This window comes from Schistocerca piceifrons, chromosome 2, assembly GCF_021461385.2.
Source record: "Schistocerca piceifrons isolate TAMUIC-IGC-003096 chromosome 2, iqSchPice1.1, whole genome shotgun sequence".
Classification (NCBI taxonomy): domain Eukaryota; kingdom Metazoa; phylum Arthropoda; class Insecta; order Orthoptera; family Acrididae; genus Schistocerca; species Schistocerca piceifrons.
The window spans coordinates 834,039,176-834,061,975 of NC_060139.1; the positions used below are offsets into that span (position 1 = coordinate 834,039,176).

Consider the following 22,800-nt stretch of genomic DNA (forward strand, 5'->3'; position numbering starts at 1 on the left):
CCTTCCACCACATCATGCACCTTCTGTAGGTGGTACGGAAATAGGTCTTCATCGTGTAGGATGTCCAATACTACAGCGTGCGAAACCTGTAGCGACAAACAAACGGATAAATTTTACCATGTCTGGTTTGCAAGCATACATTAAAAACATCGGAATAACTTTACTTACCCCCAAAGCATTACCAATAGCCCTCGAGCTGGCACTAGGTGTTCCAGCAAACGTATCGAGAACGTTTTCTTCTAATTGAACGTTCCGCACATAGCGTTCTCGTCCAGCGTCAACATTTGTTACAGCAAAACTTCCGGTCTCCCTTAACCGTCTATCAATCGCTACGAAGGTATTCGCACACGGAATAACACGGTTGTTAAATCTTGCGTTGCAAACGTTGTGGGCCTCCGGTTCATTTTGACCCGCAGCGGCGTATGCTAAATGCATATCGGCGTATTCCTCGAAGGGTACCGATGTCGCGCCTAGTTACCACTACGTGTGTGTCAAGCCTACCTCCGTTGTTGTTCTGTCACACCTGCTTCTGTGTACCTTCGCAGCTAGGTCTTCCGACAAAGATTGACTGCATATGTACGATTCCCGACGGTGATCGAATGACAAGCAGATAAAGGTTCACTACACAGGCCGAGACGATTGGAGTTGGATGTTGTCATAGCCTAGATGGTACCGCACGGAATTGCTGACCTGTTGGTGCTGGGTTCGATCCCTGCTACAGGTGAATATTTTCCCGTATTTGTATTTCTCTTTTGTTTGGTTTGAGCAAACCACATGGAGAATACGTTTGGCAACACCGCCCGTTCCAGGTTGTTTGAATTTGAGCGCGGAACGACCTGATTGGCTAGCTTCTAAGCTACGTAACTCGGAAACTGCGCAACGTATCGAATTTTTTTCTTAACATTTATACATACAGTATATACCAATCTAGTTCTATTCAGTTAGAGTAAAACCTAAATCAGCTTATGCTTACAGATAACAGACTTCTCTTACAGAAGAATGCTCAATGGAAAAATTTATCCAAGTTTAATGGAGTTTTTGCAATTTGTCATGAAAAAAAAATCGAAATACTAGAGCAAAAACTAAATCAATGCAGAAGTGTGATATACACTATTATGACATGGGTGAGCTTCATTGCCTCTCATTTTGTGCCGTTGACACCTGTTTGAACGCCACCATATTGAAAACATTGTGGAAAATTTTAACGTGATGTTCACTATCATTCGATCAAGGATAGAAAGTATGAAAGTGATTGACAAAATCGTCAAAAATAGTTTAGAACTTTCCAACATCCTAATTAATAATTACTTAGCTACAGTAAAAAGTTAAAGTATGGTAGTAATATCGAAGGAAGTCACCAGACCACACGTACAGATAGCCCAAACCACTCCATATTTTTGATGCCAGAAACTGAAGAGGAAGTGACAAAGGTTATAAACTATCTAAAGGGAAAGAAATCTGCTGGGCATAATGAACCGTCAAACTATCTAATCAAGAAGGTGGCAGCAGAGATAATTACTCCACTATTGGATATTATCAAATGCCGTTTGTGTATTGTGTAAGTTTACATATTGCAACAGATTATGTACCATATTGAAAATAATTGTGCATTCACTGGACTCGCATGCAGGAGGACGACGGTTCAGATCCACTAGGACGGTTCCTTTGAAAGGGCACGGCCGATTTCCTCCCCCATCATTGACACAATCCGACCTTGTCATCTCGTTGTCGATGGCACGTTAAACCCAATCTTCCTTACTTTCATTTTCTTCAGTTGTACATTATGTAATTATGTATATACTGTGCAGGCTATGATACATATTTTCTGTGTAAGCTATTGTATGTGTATACTGTCTAGTGCAATGAAGTGTTGTGTGTTGTAAGTATTCTGTACAAAAGGTGATTTACGGTATCAATAAAAATTACAATTACAGGTGATTAATTCGAAACTGGTAATGATACCATTTGTGTTCACTGAAGCATATAGAAATCTTCACTATTTGAGTTTTCGCCATTTTCTCTGTTTTTCCCATTGTCGCCCGTTGACTGTATATCCAGTGTGTCATTTGGATTAAAAACATTATGTTTTATTTGGACTTATCTGTAATCCGCGGGAAGCACATCGTATTCTTTTAATATACAAATAATCATATAAAACATAGCACGTAAAAATGCGTAAAAACTGTAATTCAAAGCAATTCTCTTAAAAATCATCAAATTCCGGGAATTTTTCATCCAAACGCAAGACATTTAGGTTTCTGGACGCTTACGTTGGCAATATCAACTTGGCAAGCCAGTATTGGATAATGCATACAACAGGTTAACCAACGTGACAATGCTGTGTCATAATGTGCTATTTTAGCCATCTTCTAATTTCGAGGCTGAAAATCACAACACTGACTTTTCTCAGTTGGTAACGCCGCAAGTGCTGTAGCAGACAGAAGTGCATGGTACGGTGTGCGTGTGTTGGGAAGTCATTGAGAAGGGGGTATAGATGTACGTGTAGTATGTGAATTGGAGTAAAAGGCTGTATTGTCTTGGTTTCGAAACAGGATTCGTTGCGTGATTAAGTTGGTATTGATGAGGTTAGTTGCAACTAAAGGACTTGTTTATATTTCTAAGGTTGTAGTGTCACCGGTTACTGTCATCATGCGTAAATAAACATAAAAGTTACGCTTGTGGTGCCACACGGAAATCACCTTGCGGTTTTAGAAGTGTCGCTGCTTACGTGCTGTGCTAATAATTAAATTATTTCACAGATTCAGTACATCGGCGGAGGAAGATGAATTTTGTTGCGCTTACCGCATTTGTTTACTGCCTTGTTCTTGGAGCAGGAACTACTGCCAAGGAAAAGAAATCAAAGTCGGTAACGACATTAATAGATGCTAAATGGGAAATAACTCCCCTTGTCCTGGAAGTCGCGGAATATTTGGCCGACGAAAATGTGGCATATATGTGGGAATTTATCGATTCCATTTGTGGAATGGATTTGCCTCTTTCAGATATCAGTAAGTTAAGCTTTTCCATTATTTTTTTATTGTAGTCACAGCGTCTACAGCAGTATTAAAATTATTTTTGATGAAGCTTTTTTGTAAACAGTGATGTCTTGCGTCGTCTTGAAATGATTTGAAACTGATTATCATATCTTTATGAACATTGCAATATTATTATTATAGAGTTGTAGTAAAGTTTAATCCCCCCGTCAAAGTTCATGTTTAGGCATGGGACAGAGGCAGGAAAATAACAGGAATGAACTATTGTGCAGCACAAGCTTTGAAGTCAGTATAACATTTGAAAGGGAACGTTTCCTTAACCACTGTAGATGATTATTATTCTGTCTCATTTTGCAACAGTGTCTTATTGGTGGTTATGCTCTGAAGAAACTAAAGTGAAAGGAAGAAATTGAAGAATGCAGTGAGATTCATTATAGCAACAACAAGTATCATTACTGAAAACTACATTCATTTCTTTGGTTGATGTTTAATGGCAAACACCTTTGGCCATTATGGATTATGCAAACCAATGTCAGGTTGAGAGTAACTAGTGCTGCCAGTCTCATTTACTGTGAGGTTTGCACACGTCCTAGGAACTAGAATAAGACATGGAAATAAATAAAACATTGTGAGTTATAATTTTAGTATCCTCTCCAGGATCTTAAGAATTTTGCAATGTACTCCCTAAGGAGAAGAAAAAATATCTTTCGACCTTTAAGTGTGCAAGCTGCTGAATCATTCATTGGTGTGCCATTTCTGGCTCAGGGGAACCACAGTAATTATTGGATGTAGGTTCCTATGGATTTGGATGGGCATTCCATTAAGTCCTCAAGCTGTAAACTAGGTCTGCCATATTGTTAGATAAACCAGTGGCTATTCAGCTAGATATAAACTTGGTAAATTTACTCTGAAAAGCTTTTAAAAATAGTAAATTAACTCCAGAGAACAAATTTGTGGATAGTAATAAACTTTAAATTGGGTATCCTGGCTCATCCCCCCCCCCCCTTCCCACCTCCACCAAACAAATGTCAGAGTAACCTCATTCTGAATAGATGAAGAATAAAAATTATGAGTGTCTATATCTGTATGGTATTAGATGGAACTGCTGTTAAGTTTGGTATATACAGTAGCAATTGTTAACTGTGGAAAACCACAAAGTAAGGCTGACTATATTGTCTAATGTATGCTTGTGTACTTATGGTGCAGTAAGGTTTTGTTAATGCCAAAGTTTCAGCCACATAGTTGTGGTAGATGATGGTGAAATAATTCAGTAGATATTAACAAAAATAACATATTTATTTGTAATTTGTAGCCCCCCCCCTCCCACCAATAATCGTTAGTCAATAAATAAGTTATACTTGTGGTAAGTGATACAAACTGTTCTTTCTTCCAATGTACTCAAGCAATAAAAACTTTGTGAATTCCTATCCAGTAAGTGCCTCCTCATATGGTCTCACCTATCACACAGTGCAGTTATGCAAGGAAGCAAGTGAAATTGGTATCCAGGAATGCAAACTCCTGCTTTTTGGGGTCAGCTGGCTGTGTGTGAATACTGAGACAGTGTCAAGCAGGATTACATTATGAAAATTGTGCACCTTGAAGCTGAGAGCTCTGTTGTTGCTGGAAGACCATTGGGATTTCAAAGTCGAATGGAATAAGCCTAGTAACTGCTCTAATTCAGGTTGTATTGCAGCCAGATGACTAGAGAAGGGTGCTTTGCACCGTGTGTACTAGCAGCAGTGAATAGCTGTTCACACACTGCACTTCCACACATTAACTAGCGGATGGTGGTAATGAATCACCGTATCATGTGAAAGACAACCAATAGGACTTCCACCCTGCTCCCTTGGTCACCCCCACCCCACGTGATGCGTTTTTCCATGTGGCACATTATATTAGGTTACCACAACCATTAGTTGGCTTTCACATTTGTTGGCTTTGCCGAGTCACAACCACATTGTCACCTTTTAACATAACCTAGACCTCGGGCTGCACTAGGGATCAGTCTGTTATCACAATCAAGATTTCAGACTGTGTGGTCCAGTATCACATTTTAATAGGAGGATGGTATTGGGAAGTCAGTGACAGCTCTTCATCAAATGCTGTATGTGTGCAGAAAAATAAAATGTACCCCTCATTGTGTGTGATACTCTTCCTATGTGTTTCTGCCACACATTAGCACTTGGTTATGATGTTGAAGCTAGTGTTAAAAATTTTGCATGAAATAGAAAATCCTGGTTTTGGTGAAAGCTTGGTCTGTAGTGTAGCCATAGGTCTAGAGTCGGTTTAGAGATGATGGTTTAGTCGAGAGTTGGTGAAGTCACTGAATGTGTATAGGAAACTTAGTGTTATGACAGAATCTGTAATTAGTAAAATTTTCTCGAGCTTCCAGCTGTGTTAAGTCGTTAAATGTAAACAAGCTTTTGGCCAAGAACCCCTCGGCCTTTGTCGATTGGTGACTGTCACATGATTGTTGCTGCCATCCTTATACAGGGTGTTACAAAAAGGTACGGCCAAACTTTCAGGAAACATTCCTCACACACAAAGAAAGAAAATATGTTATGTGGACATGTGTCCGGAAACGCTTACTTTCCATGTTAGAGCTCATTTTATTACTTCTCTTCAAGTCACATTAATCATGGAATGGAAACACACAGCAACAGGACGTTCCAGCGTGACTTCAAACACTTTGTAACAGGAAATGTTCAAAATGTCCTCCATTAGCGAGGATACATGCATCCACCCTCCATCGCATGGAATCCCTGATGCAGCCCTGGAGAATGGCGTATTGTATCACAGCCATCCACAATACGAGCATGAAGAGTCTCTACATTTGGTACCGGGGTTGCGTAGACAAGAGCTTTCAAATGCCCCCATAAATGAAAGTCAAGAGGGTTGAGGTCAGGATTGCGTGGAGGCCATGGAATTGGTCCGCCTCTACCAATCCATCGGTCACCGAATCTGTTGTTGAGAAGCGTACGAACACTTTGACTGAAATGTGCAGGAGCTCCATCGTGCATGAACCACATGTCGTACTTATAAAGGCACATGTTCTAGCAGCACAGGTAGAGTATCCCGTATGAAATTGTGGCGGTGAATCGAGGAAGTACAGTACATACTGACGAAACTAAAATGAGCTCTAACATGGAAATGTGCGTTTTCGGGCACATGTCCACATAACATCTTTTCTTTATTTGTGTGTGAGGAATGTTTCCTGAAAGTTTGGCCATACCTTTTTGTAACACCCTGTATACCTACGCTGCCTTCTCTGATATCACATCAGTGCAAGGTACGTTACTGTTTCTGTTTGTGCATTCGCCATACCCACTTCGTCATTCTGATGACCGGGTCCCAAGCTGTGCTTAGCTGCAGGCCTGCATCTCATGTTAAAGGTATCATCAGATAATTTCATCCTGGTTGCTTCTTTCGTGACGTGCTATCCTAGAAAACATTGGTCCATTTAATAACGGATGTCTCATTGCATGCAATCCAGTGGCCACTTTCCAAGGCATGTTCTGCCACTACTCATTTCTTAGATACTAGAAACACCTCTTGTGTTCTACTTGGTTCCTTTCAAGGCTACTCACAGTCTCCTTGATTTAAAACTATCCACACCCACACAGTATTTTATACACCCCTGACATTCTGAGGCTACATAATCTTTCACAGGCCCATAATTTGTCAGATTTGTGCTTGAGTTGTAAGGACTGAAGAGATTTTATGCCTCTTTAGGCACTGGCTAAGCTTTCTTGTTTCTGAGTCACAGACGACAAAAATGTGAGCTTTTTTTGTGTTATCTTCTGGGGTCTTCTGCTTATTTGTCTTCGTAGAGATGGGTTGTGAAATCTTTCATTTGCTGTAGCTATTTTCCTTTAATACTGTCTGTAAGTAGTTCTGTTCCTTTGGCTTTCAGTGTCTGAAATGACTTCTGCTCAATGTACCAAGTTCCTTGGAACAGAAAATTACTGTGATGGGTAGTGGTGGTACTATTTTCAACATGATAACAAGAAACATTGATAGAGATGCCATGTCGGCACTTTATTTCTTTGCCATGTAATATGTTTTGCTGCACAATAGTGTTGAACTAGAAGTTCACAAGTTCTTTGTGAAACGGCAGAACAAATTTGCGAGATGAAAGCTGCATTGTTACACAGTGTAAGCTACTAACGCCAGACATCACAAGAATTGAACACAATCTCCTTTGCCTTAATGGAACAGTGCCAACTATGACATGAAGATACTGTTGATGCTTGCAGGGGAGATGTACAGAAAACTATAATGGGACTTCATCAACCGAATTAATGACCTACGCCATGAAGAAGAGTATATAATGGTGAGCTTTGATTTGGACTCGTTCATCACGCGCATTCCAATTAAAGGCTCCATAGATCTGCTCTCCCATTTCTTTGACAAAACTGGTGTGGATTTATTTAAGCATACTTTTTTTGTGTAATGGAGAATATTTTAACCAGGCTGGCAGCATTGCAAAGGGAAGCCCATTGGCTCCAGTTATAGACAATGTACTCATGGGGTACTTTGGAGGACATTGCCTGGGACACAGCTGCAGCAAAACCTAGTTGTTTTTATTGTTCCATCAGTGACACATTCGTCATGTGGCCTCATGGATGTGAAAAGCTGGGAGAATTCCTTGACCACATAACATCCATGACAACACAAAGTTCACAGTAGAGGTAGACGGATGGTGCCTTGCCATTCTTTGACGTCCTTGTGTGTTGAATGGCAAATGGATATTGCAGCCACAGTGTTTACTGGAAACCCACCTACACAGACTGGTATCAGCGTGCTACCAGCTATCGCCATCCATTGCAGAAAAGTTTCTGTTCTGAGGACCTTGGTACATTGAGTGGATGCTGTTTCAGACACTAAAAACCTGCCAAAAGAATTGAAGCATTTCCTGAAACTGACTACTTTCTGACAGATTTCTCAAGCCACCTCACAAAACGTGTAAGAAGAAACTGCCAGTGATATGGAAAAGCTTGCATTTTTGCTGTTCTATCTGTTAGTAACAGGAGAGATTAGCCAGTTCCTAAAGAGGAATAAAATTGATTCAATCTTCAGGACTCCATCAAAAATTTATGGGGCTCTTGAAAGAGAATGTTGGCCTCGGAACACTAGGGATGTATAACATACCTTGTGGGTGTGGACAGTCTTGCGTCAGACAGCCCATGTGTACCATTTAACAGAGCTGTGTAGAATGCAAGAGGTGTTCTCACCTACAGTATCCTCCGAAATCAGTGGTGACAGAACAAACCATGGCAAGTTGACACCGAAGTGCATTCAATGAGACATCTGTTATGAAATGGACTGATGGTTTCTGAGATAGTATCATAAAAGAAACAATAGAGATAAAGCTTTCTGACAATATTCTTAATAAAATCAGTGGCGTGCAGCCATCAGAATGTTGAAGCTGGCGTGGGTGTGCGACAAAAACATTACCATATATGGCGTGGGAGTGAGCACCAATGATATTGCAAAGGATGGCATGGCTCTTTAAGGATGGCAGCAGTAATTACGCAACAGTAATCACTTAACAATGGCCAAGGAATTCTTGGTCAAAAGTTCATGGATGTTTAACTACACGATGTGGCTGGAAGCTCGAAAAAATTTTACAGGTGTGTGACACTGTGAAACCATGCATTTGTACAAAATCTGCAAAGTAGTTGAGGTGTGCATTTTGTAGAAAGATGGTAATTTTATTTGCCATGAGAAAAAAGTGTGTTTTTACCCAAAATGCAATATTTTATCTTAACAGACAATGCTTTGTTATGAACTTATATTATTTTCCATGATCAAAAGTACGGGGTGTTCTTGTGTGACGAAAGCACAGTATAGAAACCAGTAATGGAAACGCTGCCTCTGGTTACTGCATAGTCTGTGGCCTGATACTTGACTTCTGGCAGGTGGTGTGACCAAACTAAAGGAGTTGGCAGAGCCTTTGGAAGCAATTTCGAGAATGTCAGTGTGCCATTTAGCAGTTCAGACTAGTGTGTGAGCAGCTTCTGCTGTCAGAGCTGTGTACAAATTCCCTCTGAAACCTTACAAAGTAATGGCAGTCCATCAGCTTATCAGTTCAGTACTGCAACTGGTTGTTGTAGTTTGTGCCTGCCAGAGAGGCTGACCCTTAAATTTTCATTTGATCTGATGGAACATGGTTGCATTTATCAGGCTACTCTAACTCTCAGGCCAGTGGACTCCAGAGAGATGGACATCCTTATCAGTTACCTCAAGATTCCCTATGTGACATCAGAACAAGAATGTGGTTTGCAGTTAGTGCAACAGCAACTAATGACTGAATCTTTTTCCACTAAAACATAAAATCTGCCAAGTTTATGAAAAATATATTGCATTCTTTCTTTTTTGTGTAAGTAACAGCTTGTCAGACAACTTTGAACAAGAAAATGTTCATAGATACATGAACACCAGTTTAGGTACTACCACGTCCTTACAGCGCAAGCAGCACATTGGAATTAGTATTCCATTCACAATGCCTACTACACAATAATACGTTGGTGCAGTGCACTGTATTTTTTCTTAGCTTAGTTTAGCAATGGGTAGGCCATTTCATCTCAAATCATACAGGTCAAGAGTGAATGTGTCACACAGTTATTTCAAAGTTTTCTGTAAAAATATATGTTGACGTACAAGGCACCTCTCAAAAACTAAAATTTTCTGATTTTTTGTTAATGTTTTTTGGACCTCTCTAAATGAGAGTATATGTAAAAATGTCAAGATGAAAGGGAAAATAGAAAATCTGTAATAAAAAACTAGAAGCGGGAGAGATCTGATCTATTTTTAAACAAAACCTTGTTCACAGTACTGACGTGATTAATACATACATATTTCTGAGTTTTTTATCTTTAATTTGGAAAACAAACTAAAAAAATTGTAACTTTTAGCAAACTTCAAAATCATGTTTTGAAAATATGGACAGTCACAGGATGTTAACTGTCTTGAGAAATGGTAATTCTGTCACCTATGACCGTAATTCCTGCATTTCTTAAATTATCAAAATATTTCTAAATAAAGATGGACATTCAGATTTTTTTTTTTTTTTTTTTTTTTTTTTTTTTTTTTTTTTATTATTCTTTATAAATTATCTTCTCTAAAAACCCCCATCCTGAATATTCTAAAACTTGTGTGGTATGTTGAGTGGTCATTGTTCTAATGGAAGGTACAGTGAGAGTGGGCAATATTTTGCAGTGCAGCATTTGAAAAAAAAATTGTGTTAGAACTAACACTCAAGGTCAAAAAAGCCAGGACACTTAAAAATTTAAATTCACTGCTGATGTTGATTAAATGTAATGCAAAACTTGTATGTCGTAATGAAAATAATTATTTTACAGTCTTATAATTAAAAATTAGATACAGAAACTAGCTTTGTACATACATTTTTCTGTTTTTGATATTATTCACGAATTTTTATTGTCTTTTGTTGTGATTTGACTTCTTTATAACATTCCAGGAACTAAAATTGCTTACACTGTAACACTGCACTGTTGAGAAAGGTTCATTTGTTTTTTCATCTGCTCCTCATTGAACTTGTGTAGCTGACCTGAATTTTCACATGGACAACAATGGTCCAACAAGAGCAGGACCTGGGAAATGGGAACTGCACATTTGAAAGAATTTGCTGGACCATCCTGTGTCATAAAGGAGATTGTTACCTCTTGCAGCTCATGATATTTATTTGTCCCAACCACCACTGATTGTCATACATACAAGAAATTAAGTTGCTCACAACAAAATCTTCTAAAGTACTCTGTGATCTCTGCATTTCACACACAGTAACAGGCCGCATTTTGCCGATAACTGTTTTTGCAATGTATGTGCCATTCCAGGATGTAACCCAGCGACGACTTGACTGAATTCCTATCATTGGCTTCATAGCAGACCACTTTTGTCTCTCTCTCTCTCTTTTATTTTATTATTTTTTAAACAGAATTCCAATAATGTACTTTCATTTAGAAATGAGATTTTGGTGTTTTGTAGTAATTTTGATATGGGCGGTACAAATCCAATAGCATCTCGTATAGCATCAATTCTTGTGTGACCCATGGTTTTTTTGACCTTTTCCCTTTTACATATCCTATATTTTGCTGTCCTGCTTTAATGATTCCTTCTTTCAGCATATTCCAGTACTCATTGGCATTATCAGGTGCTTCTTTGTCTCGTAATGTGATTAGAAAGTCCTGAGACAGCATTTCTGTAATTTGTTCTTTGTTGGATCTTATCTTCTCTAGATCCCATTTCTTCACCATTGTCGCCTTTTTCAGTTTTTTCATTCTTATTTCTATTTCTGCCATAAGTAAGTTGTGGTCACTATTAATATCTGCACCTGGTAATGTGTGCACCTTCTTGATTCCATTCCTGTATCTTTCTTCTACCAGTATAAAATCGATTTGGTTTCTATATTTATCCCCTGGTGATTTCCAAGTGTAGAGCCTCCTCTTATGGTTCTTGAACCATGTGTTTGCCACTATCAGCTGCCTTTCCCTGCAGAAGTCAATTAACCATTCACCTCTGTCATTTCTCTTTCCAATACCATGACTGCCTACTATGTTTCCCTCTTTCCCTTCTCCCACAATGGCGTTCCAGTCTCCCATTACTATTTTGCAGCATTTTTTATTTTCGTCCATTATTCTCTCTATTACAGTGTATGTTTCCTCTACAATTTGGTCATCATGTTCTGAAGTTGGCATATACACCTGGACAATCAGTAAATCTTTTTGTGCTCCTTTCAGCCTTACACCAATAACCCGGTCATTTGCATAGTCTACATATTCCACACATTTAGCCAATTCCTTTGTCATAATCATTCCTACTCCATTAATTCCTTTTACTTCTCCTCCTGAGTAGTAGAATACATATTCATCTGACTGCAACTCTCCATGTCCATTCCATCTTACTTCAGCAACTCCTACGAGGTCCATATGATTCTTTTCCATCTCTCTTTTAAGGTTTTCAAGTTTTCCTGTTTGTAGCAGAGTTCTGACATTCCAGGTACCAATTCTCGTTTTGATTTTTTGCCTCCTTTCAAGTTGTCCCCCCCCCCCCCCCCCGGAGATCCGAATGGGGGACTATTTTACCTCCGGACACTGATTTAACATGAGAGGAAGCCATTTTTTGAAGATGGAGGAGAGAAGAAAATTGAAAAACAAGAACACTGAAGATGCAAGAAAGATATACCGAAGGTTAAATAACGAACTGCGAAGAGAAACAGAGCAGGCTAGGAAAAAATGGCTAAAAGAGGAATGTCATGAAATTGAAGAACTGGACAGGAAAGGAAGATACGACTTACTATACAACAGAGTAAAGACTATGACATGGGAACAAAACAGAGCAGGAAGTGCTACTATGGAAATTTTGAGTAAAGACGAAGAGGTAGTGTATAAAGATCGTGACGATGTCCTCCAGAGATGGGAAGAATATATAAAAGAGCTATATGACACAAATAGCAAACCAGAAACTCTAGAACTTGAACCACACAACAGTGTAAGTGATGAAGAGAAAGGACCGACCATCATAATGGAAGAAGTAAAGTCTGCCATTGATGCAATGAAAAATGGCAAAGCAGTAGGTACAGATACAATACTGGGAGAAATACTAAAATGCTTGAACCACAATGGAATAAGAGAAATATTGAGGTTATGTAATAAAATATGACAGTGGTGAATGGCCTGAGGACTTTTTGACAACAGTAATGATTCCATTGCCGAAAAAACAAGGAACCAAGAAATGCAGCGAGCACAGGACAATCAGCCTCATTTCACATGCAGCCAAAGTGATGTTAAGAATAATTAATAAAAGACTTGAAAAAGTAATAGAGGAGAATCTCGGCGAGGAGCAGTTTGGCTTTAGACGGAATACGGGCACCAGAGATGCAATAGGGCTCCTACGAATCTTGGGAGAAAGGTTTATTGAAAAAGGAAGAGACCTATATATGTGCTTCATCGATTTAGAAAAGGCATTTGACAATGTGGTTTGGGACAAGCTGGCGACTATTATGAGGGAAAAGAGAGTGGACTGGAAAAGCAGAAGACTTATAAACTCATTGTACCTTAATCAAAAAGTTTCAGTTAAAGTGAGAGGAGGAAGTACAAACTGGATCAGACTAGGGAAAGGAGTAAGACAAGGATGCTGTTTATCACCTACTCTTTTCAACCTGTACTTGGAAAATATGATTGATCAATGCTCATTAGATGACAAAGGAGTAGAAATTGGAGGAAGAAGAGTAGGGTGCTTGAGATTTGCTGATGACATGGTCCTTCTAGCCACAGGGGAAAAAGAATTACAGGATTTGGTGGACACCATTGCAACTAACGGAAAAAAATATGGAATGAAAATTAACACAAATAAAACAAAAGTATTGGCAATAGGAGGAAATGAGGAAATAAAAATTGTGCTGAATGGAGAAACACTAGAACAGGTGCAAAATTTTAAGTATCTTGGAAGCAGGATAGACACCGACTGGAAGTGCACCACAGAAATTAAAACAAGGATAGCAATGGAAAAAGAGGCGTTTTATAAGAGAAGGAGAATCTTCTGCAGCGGTATGGACAGAGAACTCAGAAAGAGACTCATAAAATGTCTTGTATGGAGTGTTCTTCTATATGGCGCTGAAACATGGACTATGAGGAAAAAAGACAGAGAAAGGCTGGAGGCTTTTGAGATCTGGACATGGCGGAAGATGGAAGGAATAAGTTGGATGGACAGAGTAAAAAATGAAGAGGTACTGAGAAGAGTGGGAGAGAAAAGGCAGTTACTAGATGTAATAAAGAGAAGAAAAAGAAATTGGATTGGGCATATATTAAGAAAGAATGACGGACTGATAAAAAACAGTTTTAGAAGGTTATGTAGAAGGGAAAAGGAAGCGAGGAAGGAAGAGATTCCAGATACTGGATGACATGATGGACGGTACAACATACAGCAGCCTTAAGAAGGAAGCAATGGATCGCAGAAAATGGAGAGGCAAAGGACCTGCTAATATAGCAGATAACTGATGATGATGATAGCATCAATAGTTTCATGCTGGAGATTAAATCTTGTTACAAGATGTTTACAAATACCTCCTACCCATCACATGCACTTTTTTCATGACCTATTGCTGAAAATATCAATTTCTTTTGTCTTAATTCCTGTACATTGTTTTCCAAACTCATAAAACGGAAAGCAGTTTTCAAAATGAGATGCTGCACCATCTCTCAAGCAAGCATGATTGGGAAATGTATGACCTCTATATGCTATGTCATTAATTATCATACTGATGGCATAGCATACATGTGCACTGTAATGGATGAGGTCATTAGTGACAGCAGCAAAACAATGTGGTGTTCCAAGGAAGTGAGCAACAAATATTAATATTGACACTAATGAAGTGTGTCAGAGGTAACTTTGAACTTCATTCTGCAAAGCAATAAACTGGTTCTCAGCAAAGTAGAAATGAAGAACTAATGTCAGTATTCATAGCTGTGGCTGATTTTACTTCTGCTGTGGTCTCCCGATATGATGGTGAGATACACCTTTCATGACCCAATGCCTAACCTCTGTAATGAACTTCCTTAGTGCCACTCTTTTTTCCATCACCTCTCCTATCTCCCACAATGTGTTGGTTACATGATGGTCAATATCCTGAAGGTGTAATGCTTAGACAGTCATCCCTTCAGTGCCAGGACACACTGTACACTCCTGCAACCAAAATTTTTCTGGCTCTTGACATACACACAAAAGCATCGGGTCCATCACTGTGTACTTCTTCCTTGTGACCCTAGTTATGATGAAACAAAGAAGTTTCAAATTAGTGTAGTAAATACTTCCTTCACTGGCTGGCATTTTACCCATTTTGGTCGTAAGGAGTAGAATTTTGTGGGACTAATTTTTAAATTTGGGTTCTCCTTTCCCATTAGAAGATAGGCTTCTCTTACTGATCTTGTAATATATCTTTTTACTTTTTTAAATTTTTCAACATTTTGACTAACAGAGAGAACATCAGCCTGATTAGGAGTTTTTCTGCTGCAATCTTTGTCATCACTTAGGTAATATTCCAGAGCAACATTAAGCATATCATCTTGTAATGGATGCCAACAGTAGGAATCTGGGTATGCCAAAATGCCTTTTCATTCTTTATTTTATGAGCTTTTGACATTAAATAATGTGAGGAAGTGGGTATGTATTTGTGTATCTGCTGCTTTGAATAGCTATCTGATATTCTTGTCAGTAACTGTACCATCTCCGTATAGGTGGGTGCCGAGATAGGAGTGTTTAGGAATGAAACCACACATCACATTGGGTGAACACTTCACTATCTTCAGGCTCTGTGTCAAGTGCATCTACATTATACACTTCACAATGTTTTGAAGATGTTGGTTGCGTAAAACTTATTTAAAGTTCTTCAACTTTTTTTTGTACATACCATTTTATTCTTGTGCTTATTATCTTGCCTGGGCATTTAAGGGCTACAACAGAAATGTTAACATTCAACACATCAACTACTTTGTGCCAAGGAACATAAACATCTGCACTGTCTTCTTCAGTTTCACATTCCAGTGATGGTGATCATTCAGGTGGGTTATCACTAAATTTCTTATTGTAGCAAATATAGCATTTCCTGCAGAATGGATTTGATGGTAACACTGTTAGCCGAGGACAAAGATATTTCTGCAATACGTTTCATAGATTTCCAACAATTGTGAAGCATTTTTCATTTTTCTTGAACGCCACCTTGTCTTTTTTCACAGTCCACACACCTCACCCTTTTGCAACTGTATGTCTTCACTGACACTGTATCTAAGAAAAAGTTTAAACCAAACACAAATTCTGTGCAGAATGATTCATGTGGAAGTTCTCACTCATTTGCTATAAACAGAAGAGAGCTGGAAACAGTGATGCCAACACACATATTGTACACTAGAAATTCAGTGATGCAAAATAGCAGAATGTAGAAAATTTCTAACACTTTACACAGAAAAATGTTGCCCACTTTGATTGTAGTAACTACTAACAAATTAACCAAACAATATATTGTGCAATTTTCATAAGTTTTCTAATGGGGGTTTTCTAGTAAATAATTTGTAAAAACTAGTAAAAATGCAATTTTTAAATTTTTGGTAATACATATTTACATAATACAGATAGAAGGAGCAGGGAGGGTGTTTTTTATAATTATGTCAGTTATATCTGGTAAGATAGCAAGGAAGTTAGCATTTATAGCTTTCCAAATTAGAAAAAAAATTAAGTAGAAAAATTAAACTTTTTAAAATTTTCTTCTTAAATTTGTGAAGTTAAAAGAGACCATGTAAGAGCATGAGTGCGAATGTTGGCTGAATTTGAACATAGAAAGAGGGAGCTTTAAAGAAAAACATCTGCCAGGTTTCCAGTACTTTTGGTTTATTAATTAATTTCTTTTAGTTCCCTACTGTTCTAACCCCCCAGGGTGGCTCACGGTTCTTTTGTGAGTTTGTACATGGTGCTCACAGGGCCTCAAGTTATTGCGGCCCATTCTTTTCTACCTAGTGCACTTCCTTCCCTGTGCCTGTCCCTCCCCGTCCTTCCCCGCTGCTTCCTCCCTCCCATCTCTCGGTGTTCTTACATATGTTGATCTGGCTACGCACCTGGTATCCTATATTCCTTGTGGTTTTGTTCCCCTCGCCTTTCTTTTTCATCCTTCCTTTTTGGTGTTTTTGGTACTCTTTTGGGGTTTGATCTCCACTTCTAAATTTTCTCTCCATAGTGTGAGCAATTTGGGGAAGAACTACCTCCCTAGTGTCTGTTGCATGGATTCCTCTAGCCTATCCTTCACCCTTCCTTCTCTGCTGTAGCCCCCCTCTATTCTGCTAGGTCACCAGCACGTGTAGCCAGTCCATGTGATGGGGCTGTTATGAACCCATCTATCTCAGCCTGCTGACAACACAGGGATAACACTTCTGATACCAGAGCTGTTGCCTCCCCATGTATGCCTAGGAGTGGTTGCTTGTTATTCGGGAGCAGTGGAACCCTAGCAATGGCAGCCATGCCAAACTGACCTTGCTGTGGCTGGGTGGTGCCCATGGGATGAGTCCCTGATTGTTGTGGTTGGTATCAGAGCACATGCTTTGCGTATGAAACGTATCAGGCTCCAAAAATGTAGCTGTTCTTCTACGGCCATCTCTTTGGTTGGTAACAGATTATTGAATACTGCTTTTTATGACACTACAGCCTTTCCTTCCTGGGAGGAGGGCAAGGCTTGCTGGCTTGTAGTGAAACACTTTTCCCGCTACCTGGTCTGGATGGGGACACATTAACTGCCACAAAGCCATTCTTTTTTGTGGAAAATGTTGTAAACAAGTTTGGCAAAGTGGAGTTTCTCGGGGAGATGTGGTTAGGTTCCCTGTTGATTAAAACTTCTTTTGCCGCCCAATGTGCAGCCCTTTGTGCTTGTGATCATCTTAGCAATATCCAGGTATCCATTAGATGTCCCCAATCTTTGGATATGGTTTAGGGGGTAATTTTTCATAGGGACCTCATCCTTGAAGCTGATGAGGAACTCTGGGCCATTCTGGAACAAAGGGGCATTCATTTTGTATGGCATGTGCAGAAAGGTCATAAGAACAATCACACTGATACCAACGCCTTTATTTGACTTTTGAGGCCAAGGTTCTGTGTTATCGGTGTTACGTGAAGCTGTACCTCCTACCACCCACGAGATGCTTTCGGTGCTTGCGTTTTGGGCATGTCTTCCTGATGTACAGTGGATTCTCTATGTAGTGAATGTGGATGCCCACTCCATCAGGGGAGCTCCTGTGTACCACCACTCATGTGTTAGTTCTTATGACTGTCACCCTGTACGCCCTACAGATTGCCTGGCTTATAAGAAAGTAAAAAAGATACAAGAGTATAAGTCCCTTGATCAGTTTATCTTACACTTCTACTTTTGTCTCTGTCATGTCTTTTCCTCCCTCTCCCCCTTCCTTACCTCAGTCCCATCCTCCTCTCCTCTTCCCTCTCCTGCAGTTCCCGCGCCATCCCTTCTGGATGCAGCTCCCCTTCCCTGGCCAAAGAAGTGTCCCCCTTTTTTGGCACCTGCTGGTGATGGAGCTCCCTCCTGGGATCCCTCCCTCCAGGGATCCCTCCCTCCAGCATATCTAGACCAGAGGCCAACTATTGTAACTCGACCATGGTACACACAGTCTATTTCTTTTCTGGCCTTCACACGAGCCTGCTCTCCATGCCCTACCGTCCTCAACCTGTGAAGGAGAAGAAGAAAAAACATAAGTTCAGAACAAAGACGACCCCTCCCCCGGTTCCCCTGGAGGTGCCATCCCCACCCCTCGAAACCTGAGTCTGACCTCGTATTAATCGATGTCACACTGTTGGATGACAATCTGTGGTGAGACTGGCTCCAGTCCATTGGCCTCCCATTTGGTTACCCATTCTTTGCTTATTTAATACAACTGTAATGGATACTACCATGACCTCCCAGAGTTGCAGTCCCTTATTGCCTTTTACTTGACAGCTTGTATCATTCTCCAGGAATCGCATTTTACTGGTGCTCACTGTGGGTCCCGTGCTTTGTTGGAACCAGATTGGCCCATTGAGGGCTTTCGGTGGTGTTTGCACGTTGGTCCATATGGATATTGTTAGTACAATGATCACACTTCGTACCACATTGGAAGTAATTGCTGTCCAGGTCCACCGCATTCACAGTTTGCAGTCTCTCTCTCCCCTGACACGCCACCTTCATCTGCTGCCCTCCTTCCAGAACTCCCCCCTCCCTCCCTCCCTCCCTTCCTCCTCCTTATGGAGTTGAACCATCACTCTTTGTGGAGTAGTACTTCCTTGTCTCGTCTGGGGCTCCTCATCAACCAATTTCTTGTGGTCCATGATTTGTGCCTTCTTAATGATTGTTCCTCTATTCATTTTAATGCCACATATGTCACATTGTCTGCCATTGAACTTTCACTCTCTTTGTGTCCCCTTCTTTGAGCGACATAATTGGCAGGGAGGGATAAAGGTTCACCATATTCACCATAGAAGAGTTCCACAAGGGAGGTGCAAAGATCCTCTTTGTAGGCTGTGTGTATTTGCAGCAACACCAACAGATGGGCCTCAGCCCATGATTCATATTGGCATATCGGAGTGGCCTTGATGATCTGGTGCCAGCATTCGACCAGCTCGTTGGTGCGCGGATGGTATGCTGTTGAGTGCTATCAGTGGGTGGTACATAGGTTACACAGTTTCGTAAGGCGGACTTGATCACTCATAATAGAAACCATGTAACCAAATTGGGAGATCCAAATAGCAACAAACACTTTGGTACTCTCTGCCATGATCTCTGATGGATGTGGTTTCCACCCATTGTGTAATTCTGTCTGTGATGGAGAGGACACATCAGAACCCTCTGGCTTTGGGAGTGGCCTAATGAGGACTATGTGACAGTGTTGGAAACAGCCACAAGGAATCTCAATTCTGCTGAGTGGAGTCTGCACACAGTGACAGACTTTACTCCTTTGCCAGGCTCCAGGCTGGTTGTAGTCTGTGTGATGCGGTCATGGATATTCTGGGCAGGTAGTCAGCGATGTCATTTTCCACACCTTTAAGGTGTCCGATATCGGTAGTACATTGGTGGTGACAGAAGCATCAGGGGACAGAATCAGTTGATGGGTGTTTGATGGCACCTACAAGGGGACAGTGACCTGTATAGATAGTGAGGAATCAGCCTTTAAAATCGTCCTGAAATTAATGTAGGACTTTGTACACTGTAAACAGTTCATGGTCAAAGGCAGACCATTTTTGTCAGGAATTAGACAGTTTCTGTGAGAAGAAGTGCAAGGATTGGTTAACACTCTAAAGTTTCTATTGTAGGATGCACCCGATAGCATAGTAACTTGCATCCATGGTGATTGAAATGTGGGCATTAGGAGAAGGCTGGGCTAGAGTGGTAGCCTATGTGAGGTCATCTTTGATGTTGTTGAATACTAATTGTGTACGTGGAGTCCAGTCGTGCCTACGTTTACTGGTTTTATTTTTGGCTGACAGTACCTCGGTTAGAGGTAGAAGGGTGGCACAGCATTAAGGATGTGGCGTTGGTAGAAGCTTATCATTCCTAAGGATGCCATAATTTATGGTAGTCCGCGGGTGATGGTATTGATCTGGTTTGGTCCGTTTTTACAGATGATGTGAGGATATCCTTGGTGTCAATGAGGTGGCCGATGTACATTACCTTGCTTTGTTGCAACTGACACTTGACATCATTATCTGTCCGTTCTGTGCTTGTGTGTCAAACTAGTTTGAGATGGTGCTCGTGCTCTTCTGATGTAGAGAAAATTATCATATTGTCGCAGTGTGTGTAACAGAAGGGCAGTTTGAACAGTATACCGTTGAGAAAACACTACCAAGTTTGTGCTGTGTTTTAAGAATCCATACAGCATGAATAGAAATTCAAACAGGCTGAGTGGCATAGTAATAGCTGTGTTTGGAGTGTCTTCCTCACTCATAGGAATTTGTAAGTATGTTTTCTTGCAGTCTACCACCCTGAAAATTGATGCGCCTGTGAGAGTTTATGCAAGTCTTGCATGTTAGGAATCGGTTAACTGTCAATTATGATGCATCACAGCAAACATGCCAAGCACAGCCTTTCATTAGGACAAGCTCAAAGATAATGCCCAAGCACTATCGGAGGGGTGGACAGTCCCTGCTTTCAGTAATACATCTGCGGCAGCCTTTGCTGAATGTAGTTTGTGTGAAGGTAGGCTGTGTTATAGGCACCCAGCAGATGGCTCTGGGGTGGTGACTATGTGGTGTACCACTCCATAACAGATAGCACTGTGTGCGAGGGATGTAGGGATACATGAGGGTGGCATTTGGGTTGCGCTGGCAGATTCATGCACAGTATTTTATAGTACCACTTCACTAGCCTTGTGCTTGACATCCTGTGGGCTGGTTGAGTCAGTCTGCGAGGTGCACTGTGACTCTGTTAAGTGAGGGGCACGGGGTGGGGGGAGTGACAGAGAGAGAGAGAGAGAGAGAGAGAGAGAGAGAGAGAGACGGGGGGGGGGGGCGTCAATGCCTTGTAGGTTGAACTCAACATAGGTGAGGGGTGTGACATCGATGTAAATTGGCGAGATTGCACTGTGCTTCCTTCAGTGCAGCAATAGCTGTAGCAATATGCCAGCAAAGGTCATATTTTACATGACATGTATGAGTGTTGGAAATGTGTTTGTAAAAATACAGAGTCTGGATTGACTGAATCTCATAGAGAACGGTGAGGCACTGGGAAAGGTGTCTGTTGAGGATTGACAGTGAGAGGTCTAGCAGATATTGATATCAATCCTCGGCTGGGTGAGGGGAGTTTGTCACTAATGACGCCAATGGTGGGTCATTGGCCATCCTGCCAAAGTAAAACACCATGAGCCAGGTCCTATAACAACCAGTAGTGTCGTAAGAAGTCTGCGCAGAGGATAGTTACTGCAACATCAGTGATGAGGAAATCCATGGGAGCAGTTCGTTGCAACCCAGATCAACGGTGATGGTAGTTGAGTTGGACAGAACTATTGTAGTGTCATTTGCCACATGAAGTTGAACATACAACATCACAGCACGAGGGGGTGTGCCAGTCACAACTTGGTGCTGCTGTCTGTGGGTGGATTTGTGTTGTGCGATCAAACATGTAGAGGCAAGAGGTAGAAGGTCATGGGTGTGGTTCTTGTATGTCACATGTATTCTGTGCGTAGAGGTGGCCTGATTGGCGGGAGCGAACCAATATGCCTACTACGGGCTGCTGTTGCAGGTTGGGAACGTACATTGTGGCTGACAGTTGCGTGCCACGTCCCCAAACTGTAGTGGAACCAGCAGTAGTGTGGGGGCATGGCAGGGGTGGCAGTTGAGGCTGTGTTGCCGGGTGGGTGGCACTGTGTGTCAGCGTGCTGGAGTTCATTGTTCCTCATGGTGGCTGATGCTGGTGGCTTGGGCAGAGTTGGGTGAACTTGGTTGGCTTTGGCAACATCATGGCAGGTCACGTGGCGAGGTCCAAAATGAGATCTGGGTCAGTCTTGATCAAAACAGCGTCCTCTGCCCAGTCACGTGAGTTACTCGCTTGTGACAAGCTGGGGGATGTTTTTGTAGCCATCACACCCCATAAGAGCTTAAATATGGTCCAGGGTACCATACTTCACAGAGACCTTCTTTTGCAGTCCTACAATGTGTTGCGTGCCAATTTAGAGCAGCGAGGTGTAAATTTCATCCAGCGTGTCCACCGGGATTCGAAAGATAATCGGGTTGCCACAGATGCCTTCATTTTGGCCTTTGAGGGTAATATGTTGCCTGAGAAGGTCAAGGTGATGGTCTACCGTTGTGATGTAAAGCCTTATATCCCTCCCCCGATACAGCGCTTCAAGTGCTGTAAGTTTGGCCGTATGTCTTCCTGCTGTACTTCCAGCATCACATGCCAAGATCGTGGACGCCCGTCACATCCCAATACTCCATGTGCCCCGCCTCCCATCCGTGTCAACTGCGGAGAGCACCATTCACCTTGCTTGCCTGACTGCAGGATTCTCCAGAAAGAAAGGAAAATCATGGAGTACAAAACCCTGGACAGACTGACTTACATTGAGGCTAAGAGAAAATTTGAACTCCTGCATCCTGTGCGTATGACATCATCTTACGCTGCTGCTGCAACAGTTCTGGCACCATCAGCTCTGCCAACCCAGGTCACCTCTCAGAGCCGGAAGACTACACCTGCCCCGTTGATGGTGGGGGGCATTTCCCTCGCTGTTGCTCCTGTACCACCTACTTTGGGAGCAACACCCCTCTCCCT

The 22,800-nt window shown here is 41.2% G+C and overlaps 1 protein-coding gene across 1 annotated transcript in view; it reads left to right on the forward strand.

Moving 5' to 3' along the window:
• The first annotated feature begins 2,426 nt into the window (after positions 1-2,426).
• Positions 2,427-22,800, forward strand: part of LOC124774920 (UDP-glucose:glycoprotein glucosyltransferase) — a 128,283-nt gene continuing 107,909 nt past the window's right edge. The window contains exons 1-2 of the mRNA XM_047249596.1: positions 2,427-2,585; positions 2,760-3,008. Coding sequence (XP_047105552.1) covers positions 2,783-3,008 — 226 coding nt within the window. The 5' untranslated portion in view covers positions 2,427-2,585; positions 2,760-2,782. The remainder of the gene's footprint in view (positions 2,586-2,759; positions 3,009-22,800) is intronic.